The 17,146-nt window shown below is 42.1% G+C and overlaps 1 protein-coding gene across 2 annotated transcripts in view; it reads left to right on the forward strand.

Moving 5' to 3' along the window:
- MPHOSPH9 (M-phase phosphoprotein 9) overlaps positions 1-16,471 on the forward strand; it is a 61,504-nt gene extending 45,033 nt beyond the window's left edge. For both annotated transcript variants that reach the window (XM_063454308.1, XM_063454310.1), the window contains 7 exons: positions 2,687-2,859; positions 3,644-3,808; positions 6,959-7,079; positions 10,828-10,916; positions 12,470-12,609; positions 13,516-13,584; positions 15,813-16,471. In XM_063454308.1, the coding sequence (XP_063310378.1) occupies positions 2,687-2,859; positions 3,644-3,808; positions 6,959-7,079; positions 10,828-10,916; positions 12,470-12,609; positions 13,516-13,584; positions 15,813-15,914 (859 nt within the window). In that variant the 3' untranslated portion in view covers positions 15,915-16,471. The remainder of the gene's footprint in view (positions 1-2,686; positions 2,860-3,643; positions 3,809-6,958; positions 7,080-10,827; positions 10,917-12,469; positions 12,610-13,515; positions 13,585-15,812) is intronic.
- The last annotated feature ends 675 nt before the right edge of the window (positions 16,472-17,146 follow it).

Consider the following 17,146-nt stretch of genomic DNA (forward strand, 5'->3'; position numbering starts at 1 on the left):
GAGCAGGAAGCAAAGTTTCAAACCTTGTTTTTTTGTTTTTTTTTACATTGTGATTTAATATATCAAACTTGATGGTATAGTTTTTATTTTTTTATGCTGTAATGTTCCTTAACCCTTTACGGAGGCACAACTGAATTATTCCGTCATGGTCCCATGAGGGGAATAGTTCTGTTGTGTGGTATTTTATCAGCAGGGACCATTTACCTGTTGTTAACTGGTAAGTGGAGGTATCATTTATTACCTGTTTCTCCCCTTTGTGAGCTGGGGCCAGAATTAGTAGGCCAAGACTGACTGACGATCTGTTTGCAGTGCTCAAAGTGAGTGTCTCAAACAGGCATGGAAGTGGCTGGTAATTCTAAGTTGCTGCAATGCTGTGTGAGCTTGGTTAAATTCCTCCTTACACCAAGGAATCTCAGATATTAGTCTCTTAGATGTCTGGTCACATATGATGCTGTAGCTTCACAGGATATTTACAAAGGCACAGATGGGGGTACTGTTGTAGAAGATGTAGCTGAACACATTGCAGGGATTTTGTAAAAGAGAAGTAGACATCAATTCACAATAAAAAAACAAAAAACCCCACCAAAAAAACAACCTCATTATGTGTGTATATTAAAAATAAGAATGTTTTTAAAATAAATTTAGCAGAGATTGGCAGTTAAATGTAAAAAGTGTCAATATGCCCTTAAAGCGGCACTGTCATGCCGAATCCCGTTTTTTTTTTACCCCGCCTCCACATCCAATTAACCCCCTAGTCACCCCCAAATGCCCCTAAGCCCCCCAGATTACCTCTTTATCTTTATCTTCTGCCCCGATCTATATTCAGGGCGCCGCCATCTTTGTGTGGGTAGGTGAAGTCCCTGTGGGACACGTCATCTGCCCACACTAGACAGACTGTGAGATTCCCGCACATGTCCAGTGAAACACCTGGACATGCGAACGGGAATTTCATCCATTCATTCATCAGACAGACGAATGAATGAATAGAAAAAATCAGACGAACAAACTAACACTGTGTATCAGTGTTCGTTTGCTCGTTCGGTTTATTACAAGGAGGGAGCTACCGGCTTGCAACTCCCTCCTTGTAATATGTAAAAGTAGAAGCGGAAGGGAGCAGAGCTCCCCGCCACTTCCTAAGCCCCCCCATGTACCCCTCTCACTCTATGGGGGTCAATATGACCCCCATAATAGCACAGTATCGCGAGCAGGGGCATGTCTACTAAACAGTGAGCAGCCTATGGCTGCTCACTAGAATATTTTTTTTTTTACATAAATTACAATAAATGGGGGGCGGACCTACTGTCCTCCTCCCCCCCCCCAGGCCCATAAAGATAATAAGGGGGGGGGACCTACTGTCCACCTCCCCGTACCCCTGTGCAGCGGGTGGGGGCCAAAATGATAATGAGGTAGGGCCCACACCCACCGCTCAGGGGGGAGGACAGTAGGTGTGGTAGGGGGGGAGTAGGTGTGTCCCCCCAATCTTTATTTAGGGCCCCCACCCACCGCTCAGGGGGGAAGGTTATTAGGTTTTATTTTAGTTTTTTTACAGTGAGCAGTGCTTACTAGACATGCCCCTACTCTCGGTATAGCGAGTAGGGGCATAGTTTACTAATACTAAGTAATCTTTACTTAGTATTAGTAAATGTGGCTGAAAGACCAATTTAGGTCTTTCAGCCTTTTAGTAGATGGCTCCCTAATACCCACGGTATCAGGGAGCTATCTACTAAGCGGCTGCAAGATGCAGCCGCGGCAATTAATAGGATCAGAGTTTCATTCATTAGAATTAAATTGCGATCCGAACAAAGTGCCGAATTGCCTTCTAAAAAAAGCGAACATACTGTTCTCATTCAGTTAGAACGCAATTCAGCAGTTTCGTCTAAAATGACAGGAAGCATCGTGGGAACACTGAAGAAAGGTGAGAATTATGGGAAAATTTCTCTGACCAGCGGAAATGAAGCACACTTTGCTCCTCCGCTGGTCAAGCGGAGGAATCCTCCATAAGGCAAAGACTCCCTACTTTGTCTTATGATTTTAAAGAAAACTAGAGCAGACAGGAAGAAAAGAATAACAGATCCTTAGAGAGGGGGAGAAGAGGAAGAGATTGAGGAAAGGTAAGTTTGGCATGACAGTGCCACTTTAAGTAAATAAACTATGTCTCCTTCTGTGTGGAAATTTAGTTTTCTGTGATGGCTATTAAGCTGACATGACAAACATGCCAAATTCTAAAATTTGAGAAGTATATGCCTACAGATGGTCGTGATTTAAATGCGGCTTACATTTTCTTTAAGATAACATGGTTTTAGTCCTTTGGGTGTCCCTTTTAATTCACTATATTTTGGTTTTAAATAAAATAAATAAAGCAAAGACTGGGTAATCATGGAAAAATATTTAACGCATACATTTTATTTAATAGTGTTTACATAATCTTAAATTGAGAGCTTTGTAATGAGTAAATAATGTGTTGGAAACCTGAGTGGGTTTGTTTTGTTTAGGTTTTGGTGAATAACCCCCAAATGTCTTTGTTTTAATTGCACTATTGTGGAACTGAAAAAAAACATTTAAAACTTTAAAAAGAATGAGTGTATTAAGATAATCCCATAATATGAAGTATAGATTTATCAAACATTGTGATTTGTAGAAAGTTTAGCTCGCCTGTAGTACTACGTATTTCTCTTCTTTTTTTAAGGTACAATTCTCCACCAGAAAAAGATACCTCATTTGATAATGTCTCAGAAATGTCTAAGACAAAAGAGATCAGAAGTCAGGAAAGTCCCATTCTGAAAGCACTGAGGGATTTTGAAGAAGAAAAAGTATTAACAACTTGGAGAAGTCAAACAGAAAAACAGAATGCTGCTCATAGTAAGTAACTCTTATATTTGATGCATATTACATTAGTATTTGCAAATGTTTAGGTGGTCTATACACCTCATTGCATTTGTTTGTTTTAGTTGTTGTTATTTTCTTCATTTAAAATTAGTTTTATTTTTGTAGCTTTTAAAGAAACACTCTAGGTGCCATAGCCATTTCAGCTTTTGAAGTGGTTATGGTGCTAAGGTACTGTCCCTACAGCAGGGATAGGCAACCTTCGGCACTCCAGATGTTGTGGACTACATCCCCCTTAATGCTCTTACACACATAATGCTGGCAAAGCATCATGGGAGGTGTAGTCCAAAACATCTGCAGTGCCGAAGGTTGCCTATGCCTGCCCTACAGTATTACAGTTCTCTTTTGTATGGTAAAACATGGCTTTAAAGCACATTTCCCTGCCAATCAGAGAGCTGGACACTTAGCATGTTATTTGAGGGGGACTTGCAGGTGTGGACTCCCTTCAGTTCAGAAAATAAATGGTGTGTGATGATTAGTGCTGCGCATGGCACCACATGCATGCAGCAACAATCACAGATGTAGGGATACTATTTCAAATAGTAAAATCTCTATCCTAGGGATCAATCTAATAGAATGTAAAATCTAATGGTGAATCTCTAACCTTTAGTTTTCTCACTAGTTTAATTACATCTCATGCGATTTCTTCTACCAATTGGGATTGACCACTTTAATTGTACTTAAATTTAAAAAATGAGTATGGGCAGCACATTTTCTGTATGTGAAATGTTTGTTACATTTGGAATATTGCATCTTACAGAACTATCTAGTAGGAGACAAACTGTTGGCTTCAATGACTGTTGGAGCCCACATGGATCACCAGAAAATCAGAAAAGTAGGCAAAGACGAATGAATTCTCCTTCTGGGCCAAGATCATCTTCTGTCCCACCTGCGAACAGAAAGCCAACTGCAATCACCACTCCAAGTACGTGAATGTGATTCCCTGTTAACTTTTTGCTAGTGCATTATCTTAATTTGCTTGTTGAGATACTTTGAATCGAGCTGACCTCGCAGGAGGCAGAGACGGAGGCAGCACCGAGGGACCCCTGCATTGGAACCAAGTAAGTGAATTAAAAGGTTTTTACTTGCTGCAGGGTGGGCACAGGGGGCAGAGGGACACTATATAGAATACACCTTTGTATTCCTAATACTATCGTGTTCCACACCTCCAGTGACTGTCACACTGACAACCATTGGAGGCACTTCCACTACACTGACTGAGTCAAACTTGGTCACGTGACGTCCAAGATTCGATGTGCGTATGGCTCAAGCCAAGGTCCTCTGTGGAGCATTGGATTAGATCAATTATGGAGGCGGACATGCATCCTCCATAATGTCGAAGGAAGCGGAGAGGAAGGCAGCATCGATGGAACCTCTGCGCTGGAAAAAGGTAAGTAAAATGCAGAATTTTCTTATTTTGATGGGACACTGGGAAGACGTATATATTACTATGTTATATTGGGGATAGGGACACTATAAAGTATTTAACGCTTTAGTGTTCCTTTAAAGGACCACTATAGTGCCAGGAAAACAAACTCGTTTTCCTGACACTATAGTATTAATAGGTCCCCCCCCACTCGCATGGCCCCCTTCCCGCTCGGAGGAAGGGGTTAAAATCTTACCTTTCTCTAGCTCCGTGCTCCCTCGGCGCTGGGGACTCTCCTCCTTCGGTCCTCATCGGCTGAAAGCGCATTCGCGGCAAGAGCCGCGCGCGCATTCAGTCAGTCCATAGGAAAGCATTTTCAATGCTTTCCTATGGACGCTGGCGTCCTCTTACTGTGAAAATCACAGTGGGAAGCGCCTCTAGCGGCTGTCAATGAGACAGCCACTAGAAGATGGATTAACCCATGTGTAAACATAGCAATTTCTCTGAAACTATGTTTTCAGCAGGCAGGGTTAACCCTAGATGGACCTGGCACCCAGACCACTTCATTAAGCTGAAGTGGTCTGAGTCAGGGGCGTATTAGCCGCGAGGCAAACAAGGCATTTGCCTTGGGCGGCATTTTCCAGGGGGCGGCAAAAAAGCCGCCCTCAAATGCCCAAGGCAAATGTCTTGTTAGCCTTGCGGCTAACAGACATGCCGGTGGGCTGCAGGGCGATCGGGCGGCACTGCCTGGCGGGCGAGCGTCCGGCCGACCGGCCGGCGAGGGAGCACTTCCTCTGAGCTGTCTGCTCAGCTCCCTCGCCAGCCGCAGAGTGAGGCTGGGAGGCGGAGCCGGAATATGACTTCATATTTCGGCTCCCAGCCTCACTCTGAGGCGCGCGAGGGAGCTGAGCAGACAGCTCAGGGGAAGTGCTCCCTCGCCGGCCAGCCGCCCGCCAGGCAGTGCCGCCCGATCGCCCAGCAGCCACTGGACCACCAGGGAGGAAGAGACACCCCCCCTCCCAGCATTCCCAAAGGTAAGGAGGCGGGGGGGGGTGTTAAATTGAAAAAAAAATGTGTTTAAAAATAAATTTTAAAAAAGTGTTAAAAATAAATTTAAAAAAAATGTGTTAAAAATAAATTTAAAAAAATGTGTTAATGTGGGTGGGTGTGTGTGTCTGTGTCAGTGTGTGTGTGTCTGTTAGTGTGTGTGTGTCTGTTAGTGTGTGTGTGTGTGTGTGTCTGTGTCTGTGTCTGTTAGTCTGTGTCTGTTAGTGTGTGTGTCTGTGTCTGTGTGTGTGTCTGCTAGTTTGTGTCTGCTAGTGAGTGAGTGTGTGTCTGTTAGTGAGTGTGTTTGTCTGTTAGTGAGTGTGTTTGTCTGTTAGTGAGTGTGTTTGTCTGTTAGTGAGTGTGTTTGTCTGTTAGTGAGTGTGTTTGTCTGTTAGTGAGTGTGTTTGTCTGTTAGTGAGTGTGTTTGTCTGTTAGTGAGCGTGTTTGTCTGTTAGTGAGTGTGTTTGTCTGTTAGTGAGTGTGTTTGTCTGTTAGTGAGTGTGTTTGTCTGTTAGTGAGTGTGTTTGTCTGTTAGTGAGTGTGTTTGTCTGTTAGTGAGTGTGTTTGTCTGTTAGTGAGTGTGTTTGTCTGTTAGTGAGTGTGTTTGTCTGTTAGTGAGTGTGTTTGTCTGTTAGTGAGTGTGTTTGTCTGTTAGTGAGTGTGAGTGTGTCTGTTAGTGAGTGTGTTTGTCTGTTAGTGAGTGTGAGTGTGTCTGTTACTGAGTGTGAGTGTGTCTGTTAGTGTGTGTGTGTTTCTGTTAGCGATTGTGTGTTTCTGTTAGCTAGTGTATGCGTATCTGTCAGTGAATGTGTGTGTGTGTATTTAGAATGCGGGGCGGGGGGAAAGGTTGGGTGGGGGTGGCGCGGGGGCAGGGGGGGTGCCTGAGTTTTGTCCTGCCTAGGGCAGCACAAAACCAGGATACACCACTGGTCTGAGTGCCTATAGTGGTCCTTAAAGTATATTGTATATATGGTGTTGTATGATTGGTACTTATTGCAAGAATAATTTTCTAGATTCTTCTATTATTATTATTATTATTTTTTACTCTAATTAAACATAATTCTTGCCATCTGTTGCTTGTGCGCTTGTATGCATTATTTCTATATAGATTTTATAAAAGAGTACATTCACAAAAGCTCACATATATGCAATAATCATTAACTAGTCCTATTTTCATATTCATCTAGTCATGACAGAAGGAGCACTTAGTTTCATCTAAACTACGCATATCAGGAAGCATTCGTTTGAGCTGCAATTGGTGACAGTAATTGGCTGAGAGTGGCAGCTGACCTCAGCCTACCACAGCCATCCACTTTTATAGCCAGTTCAAAGACATGATGTGGTTATATTACACATTTAAAGCTTATTTATATACAAAGTTGATGGTATAAACATTATAAATGCATGTGACATAATGAACTCAACAGAATACACAATAAATACATGTATGAGACTTTTCTGGAAGTGATATACAATAAGAAAAAAATGAATGTGAATGTATGTGGATCACTCACTTGCCTTTTAGAGTCATAGTCACTTGTTTAGATTTTGTATCACTAAATTTGAGTTCAGAAAGTGCCAGTATGGTGAGGTTTCCATTGTAAGTGGTTTCTGTGTGCTTTGTGTTTTTCTCCCAATTTACTGTTTGCACTGTTTTTGCAGCAAAGCGTGAATTGATGCTAACCCCAGTGTCTGTGAAATACAGCCCAAAACGATCGCCTAGAGAGAATCTATCACCAGGTTTGACTCAACTATTATGCAGTGATGAAAACCCAATGACAAGGTGAACATTTGTTTCCCTAAATTACTTGCTTTTAGTTTGTACTTTTTAGTTTGTACTTTTATGTATGTTTTGTGTTGGTTACAATGTGAAACGCCTGCTGTAATAATAAACCAAATAAGTGTATCTTGGACTACATGCAAATGTATTGTTACAATGACTCCCCTTTAATGTAAAATCTTAACCTCTTGCATGTATAGTGACAGGTTGTATTAACCCATCATCTGCCACACATTGCTCCTGCACAATTGACCATTAGAAGATCAACCCACCATATTTTTTTCAAATTCTTTTAATCCACAAATATGGTACTGTGGAATTATTTGAGGACTGTAGTTAGTTTAACCTTACATTAAGTGTGATATTTTGGGAAGTTTAAACAACTTATCTACTACATTAAATATCAGTAGGGAATGACCTGTTCATTTACTCTGAGCCAGGGTCTTAAAGGAACATTATAGTGTTAGGAATACAAAAATGTATTCTTAAAGCAGCACTGTCATGCCGAAATTACCTTTCCCCAATCAATTCCTCTTCTCTCCCTCTGTCAGGATCTGTTCTTCATTTCTTCCTGTCTGCTCTAGTTTTCTTTAAAATCATAAGACAAAATAGGGACTATTTGTCTAATGGAGGTTTCCTACGCTCGACCAGCTATGACCAGCGGAGGAGCTTCATTTCCGGTGGTCAGAGCAATTTTCCCACAATTCTCACCTTTCCTCCGTGTTCCCGCGAAACGGCAGCAAAACTAGCGAATTTCGTCCTAACAGAATGCGAACAGTTTCTCCATTCGTGTTAGGACGCAATTCGGGACTTTATTCGTATCGGAACTTAATTCGAATGAATGAAACTCCGATCCTAGTAGTTTCCCACGGCATCAGGGAGCTATCTACCAAACGACTGAAAGACCTAAATTGGTCTTTCAGCCAAATTTACTAATACTAAGTAAAGATTACTTAGTATTGGTATATAATCTGCCCCTACTCACTATACCTCAAGTAGGGGCATGTCTAGTAAACAGTGAGCAGCCTCTTGCTGCTCACAGTTAAAAAACCAAAACAAAATAACCCTAGTATCCCCCTTACCGAGCCCCCACCCGTGCTGCGCGAGTGGGGGCTATTAAACTGAACCGGAGACCTATATTGCCTCCACCCCTGAGCGACAGATGGGGGCCCTAAATGATAATGGGGTGACCTATCGTCGTCCCCCCATGAGCGGCGGGTGGGGGCCCTAAATTAGAATAAGGGGCGGGACCTATTGTCCTCCCCCCGGCGTCCACCCCCGAGCGGTGGGTGGGGCCCTAAATGAATGATTAATATGCTGCTTAAGTAGTAACATGCGTTTTACTGCTGTAGGTATCTATTGAGGTGTGCTTATATTCCCGCTTTACAAGTAAAACTCCACTACAGCGTAGGCGTATTCGTACATTAAAATAAATGACGTAACGATTAACAATGAGGGAGTAATCTTGTGAAGAGCGTTTCCCATAGCTGGCGTATGCTTAATTTAGATTATCACAGGCTAGGCATATCTGAGAGTGCACAGGTTAGGTAGGCAATCTCTATCTACTGTTTATTCTTATGTGGTTAGAGCTAGCACGAAGGAGTAAACAAGAATTAGCTACATCAAGAGACAAGTTGTTAAACAATAGAGATTCAGATGAACGATACTAGCCTATATCACTGTCATGACATTCCCCGAAACTAGCCAGTCCCCAAAGTGTGCCCTTCTCACAATGTTCTTAAGCTAGTATATTGGGAGGCTGAGGATATGCACAATACATAAGTCAGTGTTATGCTGGGACAGGTTATCATGGTTGGGAGTGGGCCATGGGAATCGCCAGACCATTGTGGCAATGCAAGGTTAGTGCCGGTTATGGTGGTAGTTGAAATCGTGACAGGCTATACGGACAGTCCAGATATCCCTCCCAGGTCGCACCTCCGTTTAGGTTTAAATGACTGGCTTATTATGTATCAAGAACTTCATGCATAAGGCGGTAGTCCGACCGAGTGACATCGTAAGCAGGTCTGAGAGGGGCCCTTATAGTTCACAGCTGGGAGGGTTTACTGGGATTGTTGCGAATTGGGAGGTCTGTGTTAAGCCTTTGTTGGGGAAGATGGTGCCGTCGGTCTGGAAGGTCCTGCTGGGAGTTGCAGTGGTGGTCTTTGAGGTATGGAGAAGGGTTGTGTGTGGCGGGGGGCTTTTCCCCGGCTCCAGGCTTACTGAGGGGCGACACCATGTGGCCACAGACTCGGGGACTTCTCGAGGCCGGGTCTTTCCCTTTGTGGGCGCTGTGGAAGGTCCAGGTGGTCGTCTGCCGCCGGCAGCGGGTGGCTTTCCTGCGGTGTGGTCGGTGTCCAGGAGGGAGTCTCCTAGTGACCCTGCGGTGTGGTCGGTGTCCAGGAGGGAGTCTCCTAGTGGCCTGTTCCGCCCCCCTGATTCTGTCAGCCTCACCACCCTGTGTGGAGTGGGCGTGAGTTGGGCCTTCCTACACTCCAGTTTCTCCCAGAATCTCCGGAACAGGGCGTCCAGGCGCTCGTGTAGGGGCTGTAAGGGTGCAGGCTCGACAGCCTGTTCCGCGGCCTCCATTTTGCCAGTAGCGGTTTGCTTGTCCAGTGCATGTCCTGGGCTGTTGCCAGCATTTGCAATCCATGCTGGTATGCGGTTCACGATGGTTGGGACCGGGATAACCCCCACCGGTCCAAAGGGGGGGGGGAGGCCCGATACTTCGGGTGCTGCTCGAGTTGGTGAACTGGGAGAGCGGCCGTCTCTCCCCTGCTTTGCATGATGTAGGCCCCAAGCCTCTGGTCCGGTGGCCCTGCGGGCATTTATGCTTGTGAGGTGTCCCCCAGTTCCTCAGCTTCTGCGTTGCTCGGTGAGGTACGTTGGGGTCTAGATTTGGGTGGTTTATCCACCGTTTTGTGCCGAAAATCGGTTCCAGGCTCGGGAGCTCACAGAAAGCATGTCTGTTCAGCTTCCCGGTCAGGCTCCGCCCCCCGACTGTAACCCTTTTTAATAAGAAATTTGTTAAAAATATAAGGTTTTTTTTAACTAATTTTATATTGAGCATTTGTTTTCTAATTTGAAAATATGTTGGCATAACATTTTACACACAATTGTTGTTTTATCCTAGATAGCATGTAGGATTAAACAGCAGTTGTCTGTGTATAGAGTGCTGTTCATCCTTTACAGGAATATTGCATTGATTATTTTTTTTAAAGACACTATAGCCCTTTTGCAGACTGTATTTCATAGAGGATCTGGAATATTCTCATGCAAGCAAAAAAAACTATTTTTGTTACTTATATTAGGCTTTACTAAAATAGATAAATGGAAAATACCATAATTATGGGTATTTTATAACAAGTCTGGTGGAATTATTAGCATTACAGCTTCTTAATCCATCAATATATGAAATAATGTTTCTATCTGATTATAATTCACAGAAACAAGTAGATATTTTTATGAAAATTGCATAGATTAGCAAAGTGTTAGAGCAACCTGCATGGTCTATTTTAACACACAAGAGCCTTCCTCCGTACCCTTCCTGCCTGTTAGAATACAGCCATAACTTTTTGTTCTTTTAAACTTCATTTACTGTATGGAGGGTCAGAGAAATCTGTCATATTCAGCCCACTTGCAGAGATTCAAAGTGACAGAACAAAGTTCTCACTGAGAAATACTTGGGTTTCCACCAGTGTTTCACAGTTATGGCTTAGTACTTCTCTTTCTAATGTATTTCACTATTTTAAAGGTTTGACGTTGTTTGGGATGGTTCGGCTACATATAAAGATCCCAGTCCTAGGAAGAGACTTCAGTTCATGTCACTGGATGAGCCAGAAGGTATTTCAGCAGACTTACAAAAATCTCTATTTGACAGTCTGTAATTTTTACTTGGCTGTAAATGCTACAGGTGTCATGTGCATGATGTGTGTCACCTAGGTGTTGTATTAATTTGCCATGTGTTATGGTGGAACTAATAGTGATATCTTTATTTTGATTTATTTTGGGTAATTGATATGTACTTGATTTCTGCAGGTAGGCTTCGAGTAAATGATTTGTGTATGTTCTTCTAGGAGGACATGTGTTTTATAAGCCAGCTGGAAATTATTCATAATTCAACCTAATGGTCTTTGTCTTCCAGGTTACTGACCACTACCTGCTAACTTACATGTGTTAGGTTATGTAAGATATGTAACCTCTGGGCGTAATCCACCAAGCCTCCTGTAATTCAATAAACCTAATCCTTAAAAGGACACTATGGGCACAAAACCAACCAGCTTAATAAAGCAGATTTGGTGTATAGATCATGCCCATGCAGTCTCACTGCCCAATTCTCTGCCATTTAGGAGTTCAATCACTTTTATGCAGCCCTAGATACACACCTCCCTGCATGTGACTCCTGTAAATAGAGATCTAATGTTTACATTTCCTTTACTGCACAATCTGTTCAATTTAGAATTTCATATCTCCTGCTCTGCTAATAGCCTCCTGTGTGTGATTAAAGTGCAATTTATAGAGCAGGAAATAAAAGCTTCTAAAGTTCACATCTGATTGAAAATGAAACATTTGTTTTCATGTAGGCTGTGTGAGTCACAGGGGAGGTGTGGAGAGGGCTGCATAGACAGAAACAAAACTAATTTAACTGTCTAAATGGCAGAGAATTGAACAGTGAGAATGCAGGGACATGATCTATACACTAAAACTACTTAATTAAGCTAAAATTGTTTGATGCCTAGAATATCCCTTTAAAGTGAATTTGCTGATGCCTTAAAGGGACACTATAGTCACCTGAACAACTTTAGCTTAATGAAGCAGTTTTGGTGTATAGAACATGCCCCTGCAGCCTCACTGCTAAGTGCTCTGCCATTTAGGAGTTAAATCCCTTTGTTTATGAACCCTAGTCACACCTCCCTGCATGTGACTTGCACAGCCTTCCATAAACACTTCCTGTAAAGAGAGCCCTATTTAGGCTTTCTTTATTGCAAGTTCTGTTTAATTACGATTTTTTTTATCCCCTGCTATGTTAATAGCTTGCTAGACCCTGCAAGAGCCTCCTGTATGTGATTAAAGTTCAATTTAGAGATTGAGATACAATTATTTAAGGTAAATTACATCTGTTTGAAATTGAAACCAGTTTTTTTTTGTTTATGCAGGCTCTGTCAATCATAGCCAGGGGAGGTGTGGCTAGGGCTGCATAAACAGAAACAAAGTGATTTAACTCCTAAATGACAGTGAATTGAGCATGGAAATTGCAGGGGAATGATCTATACACTAAAACTGCTTTATTTAGCTAAAGTAATTTAGGTGACTACAGTGTTCCTTTAAAGTGACTGTCCTTGTCAGGGCATATGCCTGTGTAATTATTCTACCTTTTTGGTCTATTTTTCTAACAGTGATACAGAAGAGTAGAAGCGAGTCCCAGCTTCCTCCTTTAGTAGCCCCTTATGATACTGAATTCATATACAATGACAGGATGAAGACTATATCTGACACAGAACGGCTTTTTGATGATTTAACGGAAGAAAAGCAACAGGTATTTTTAATGCTTCTGCAGTTTTGTGTCTTTCCTTCTTTTAATCCCTAAAGGACTTATGATGGTTTATCTAGTCCTTACTGACTTACTCATTCCAATGGAATCAAGGTTATATGGAGCATTGAATGGTAATAAACAGGACATCTCTTATGACTTAGGGCTTGCAGTGATAAACTTTTATCTGGGTTAGGGGTAGTCCTGTCTTTGGCACTTCAGATGTTCTGGACTACATCTCCCCTGATACTTTGCCAGCAGTATGGCTGTAAGAGCATTATGGGAGATCTAGTCCACAACATATGGCATGTCGAAGGTTGCCCTCTGACTTACATTTTTCTATGTGTTTTTATTTTTTATTTTGCTTTGTGGCTGACACCTACCCCAAAACCCTTAAAGGTACACTAGAAGTGCCAGGAATACAAAGCTGTATTCCAGGCACTATAGCTCCCTCTGCCTCCCCCCACCGACATGATGAAAGGTTTAATAACCCTTTATTTACTTACCTGATCCCAGCACCGATGTCACTCAGGACTAGGTCACAGCTCCACCTCCTCCTCCGTCCTGTGACAAGCGGGTGCTAATGTGCAATGCGCGCCTAATGCTGTACGTGCATTAGGCCCTCTCTATAGGAAAGCATTGAATCAATGCTTTCCTATTGGCGAAAATCTGACGCTGGATGTCCTCTGGAACTGCAATGTTTTTCATTGCAGCACGAAGTGAAATAGGGACACTGCACCCAGACCACTTCAATGATCTGAAGGGGTTTGGGTGCCTATAGTGTCCCTTTAATACATTTCACAGGTGTGCTCCTCTCTGTGAACTTTAGTGCTTCTTATAGTGCAGTAGCTGCTTCTTCCTGTGTGTTTGTCTATAGATTCAATGTGTAATGTTTCTTGCTCCTGCCAACAGATAGAAGCTGCCCTGAGCCGCATGCCTAGCTCTGGACATAGACTGAGTCTGCAAATGAGAGCAAAGAAGGTAAGGGTTTCCTCCATTTTGAGTTTTGGCATGAATCGTTTTTAACATGTACAGTGATTCTAAAGTGCACTGGGTGCTATAACCCATTCCAACCAGCAGTATAACAATGCCATATGTTCTTCCATTACTCTCAGGCATGCTGCTCTACTAGAGTTTCGGTAGATTTAACTATTAAATAAATAACGTGGGTCACAATCACAGGAGATAATACACAGTGGTCAATGACTATTGCAAAATCATTCTTGCACATTACCTTCTACCGTAGTTTTATTGTTTGATTTAGACAGACTACTTCTTGGCCCACCTAGTGTTCACAATTTCGAGTCCCAAACTCTTCTGTTACCTGTTACACTTTTTTTTAGAGGTGAAACCTGCATTTCCTTCTAACTACCCTCATCTTTGGAATCTATATTTCAGATGTAACCCTGCAGTGCCTTGTTCGTGCTGCCTGTAGTTGTTATCATTTGCTGCAGGGTTACTTTAATGTAGCCAACTGTAAATATATTTAAAAACAGGGAGTCTGTGAACACTGTTCTGAAATTACATATTTACAGATTATACCGGCATTATTTGCAAATTTGTAATAAATATCTTCAGCTTAATGTAGTAATCATTAAAGGGACACTATAGTCACCTGAATAACTTTAGCTTAATGAAGCAGTTTTGGTGTATAGAACATGCCCCTGCAGCCTCACTGCTCAATCCTCTGCCATTTAGGAGTTAAATCCCTTTGTTTATGAACCCTAGTCACACCTCCCTGCATGTGACTTGCACAGCCTTCCATAAACACTTCCTGTAAAGAGAGCCCTATTTAGGCTTTCTTTATTGCAAGTTCTGTTTAATTAAGATTTTCTTATTGCCTGCTATGTTAATAGCTTGCTAGACCCTGCAAGAGCCTCCTGTATGTGATTAAAGTTCAATTTAGAGATTGAGATACAATTATTTAAGTGAAAGTGAAACCAGTTTTTGTTTTCATGCAGGCTCTGTCAATCATAGCCAGGGGAGGTGTGGCTAGGGCTGCATAAACAGAAACAAAGTGATTTAACTCCTAAAGGACAGTGAATTCAGCAGTGAAATTGCAGGGGGATGATTTATACACTAAAACTGCTTTATTTAGCTAAAGTCATTTAGGTGACTATAGTGTTCCTTTAATATAATTGACTGTGAAAACATTAAAGGAACACTAAAGCGTTGGGAATACAAACATGTTAACCTATAAAAATAAAAAACGTTTGCTACCATCCTCTCTTCCTCACGCTATGCCATCTTGGAGGCGTCACTTCCTTGTTGAATATCCAGTGCACCTCATAGAGGAGAATTCAGTATGAGGTTTTTCCCTACGAGCTGTAGAATGTCACGTGACCGAGTGAAACTCTGTTGTTGTAGACTAGAGGAAGCGCCTCTAGTGGCTGTCTGGAGAACCGCCACTGGAGGTATGTTTAAAGGGACACTAAAGTCTCCAAAAACCACTACAGCTTAATGTCTAAAGCATGTCACTGCAGCCTTAGCATTGTAAACACTGCACCTCAAGTGGCAGTCACTCAGATGGCCATTAGAGGTGCTTTCTTTGTCAGTGCTCTCACAATGTTTTCTTACGGGAAATAATAGCCTCTCACAATGCTTTCCTACAGGAAAGCATCAGATTGGCTGAGATCATCCTCCCAGCCACAGAGGTAAGTAAAATCACCTTTACTCTACGGAGAGAAGGAAGCCGAGAACCTAATGCTGCATTCCAGCACTATAGTGTCAGGAATACATGTTTTACTGACACGATAAGTGTTCATTTAACCCTGCAATGTAAACATTGCAGTTTCTACAAAATGAAGTGGTCTTTGGTGCCTTTAGTGCTTCTTTAACCCCTTAAGGACACATGACGTGTGACATGTCATGATTCCCTTTTATTCCAGAAGTTTGGTCCTTAAGGGGTTAAGGGAACTTTCTTTTTCCCCAATTCTGGAGAAGGAAGAATTTGTTATTAATATAATAATATTAACTATACTCTCAAATTATACAACTTTTTATTTTTATTTTTGTGTAGCATTAACATGGAAATGTGTATAAATAACATGGAACTAACTGTGTGCATATTGTTTATTATTTTTCTTAAATATTGCCATTTAAATAGCGCCAACAGATTCTGTAGCGTTTAGAGCTGAATGAATTATCTATCTTTTAAAATGTCTGTACAACATCACTATATGAGTTTCTTTGGGTTTAAATTTTCTCAGGAAAATTTGGAAGACCGCCTGGAAAAAGTCAACCGCCACCTGGGGTCAGTCAGGATGATCCTGAAAAAATATCATGTTTTACCAAGTTCGGCAAACATTTAAAACTTTCCAGTAAGACCTTTCACTGGCTGTGTTTTGCACTACCCTGGACATACGCAGTACAATGCTAAACGCTAGTATACCCAGGACCATGGGCTTCCAAATCATGTGCTTTTTATGACTTTTCTACTTCGCCTGTTTTTGTTTTGTTTTGGTTTTTTTAACACAGAATTGGAAGTTAAATGTAAAAATGTTTTAGTATTTTTAAGAGGCCATATTTTTAAGCTGTATGGATCGATTGTATGCTAAGTGTATATATAAACCTATAGAATGATAAATACATGTGCACTCCTCTCTCTTATATTGGTCTTCACATTAAGAAACACAGTTGATACAATGTTTTTAACAGTGCTTCCACATGGGGAATATTTGTTAAAATTAAGCTTGTGACAAATGTATTTTATGTACTATAACTATTTAGAAGTGTTTCATTTCCAGGCCTATCCTGCACTTTGTTTTGTTTATATTTTATAAACTGTGCTTTTTAAGAAAGTCAATGTACTTTTATTGAATGAAGAATGAACACAATGGAGCAATAAATATTTTTAAAATGTGTCAAATCATTGAGTCCTTGTTTCTTTATAAAATATTAATTTAACATCTATTCTAAATCTATTCTGCAGCTTACCTTAAATCAGGAGGGACACCATAGTCACCAAACCAACTTAATGAAGCTGTTTTTGTGTATAGATCATACCTCTGAAGTTTATCACAGGGGGCAGTGGAGAGCACTAAAGGACAGGAGGAGAGGGGAGAGCACTAAGGGACAGGTGGGAATGGGAGAGCACTAAGGGGACAGGAGGGGATGAGAGAGCACTAAGGGGACAGGAGGGGATGAGAGAGCACTAAGGGGACAGGAGGGGGTGAGAGAGCACTAAGGGGACAGGAGGGGGTGAGAGAGCACTAAGGGGACAGGAGGGGGTGAGAGAGCACTAAGGGGACAGGAGGGGGTGAGAGAGCACTAAGGGGACAGGAGGGGGTGAGAGAGCACTAAGGGGACAGGAGGGGGTGAGCGAGCACTAAGGGACAGGAGGGGAGAGTTCAAAGGGACCAGGGAAGAAGAGGAGATGAGGCCACTAAGGGACAGGGGGAGTGAAAGTGCTCATTAAGGGTCTCACACACACACACTGAAACATACAATGCATTGTACACTCACACAGAAACACACCATGCTTCCCTTACACACACAGAAACAAACAATGCCTCCATTACACATACACAATGCTGCCCTTACG

Source organism: Pelobates fuscus, chromosome 5 (genome assembly GCF_036172605.1).
Source record: "Pelobates fuscus isolate aPelFus1 chromosome 5, aPelFus1.pri, whole genome shotgun sequence".
NCBI classification, from domain to species: domain Eukaryota; kingdom Metazoa; phylum Chordata; class Amphibia; order Anura; family Pelobatidae; genus Pelobates; species Pelobates fuscus.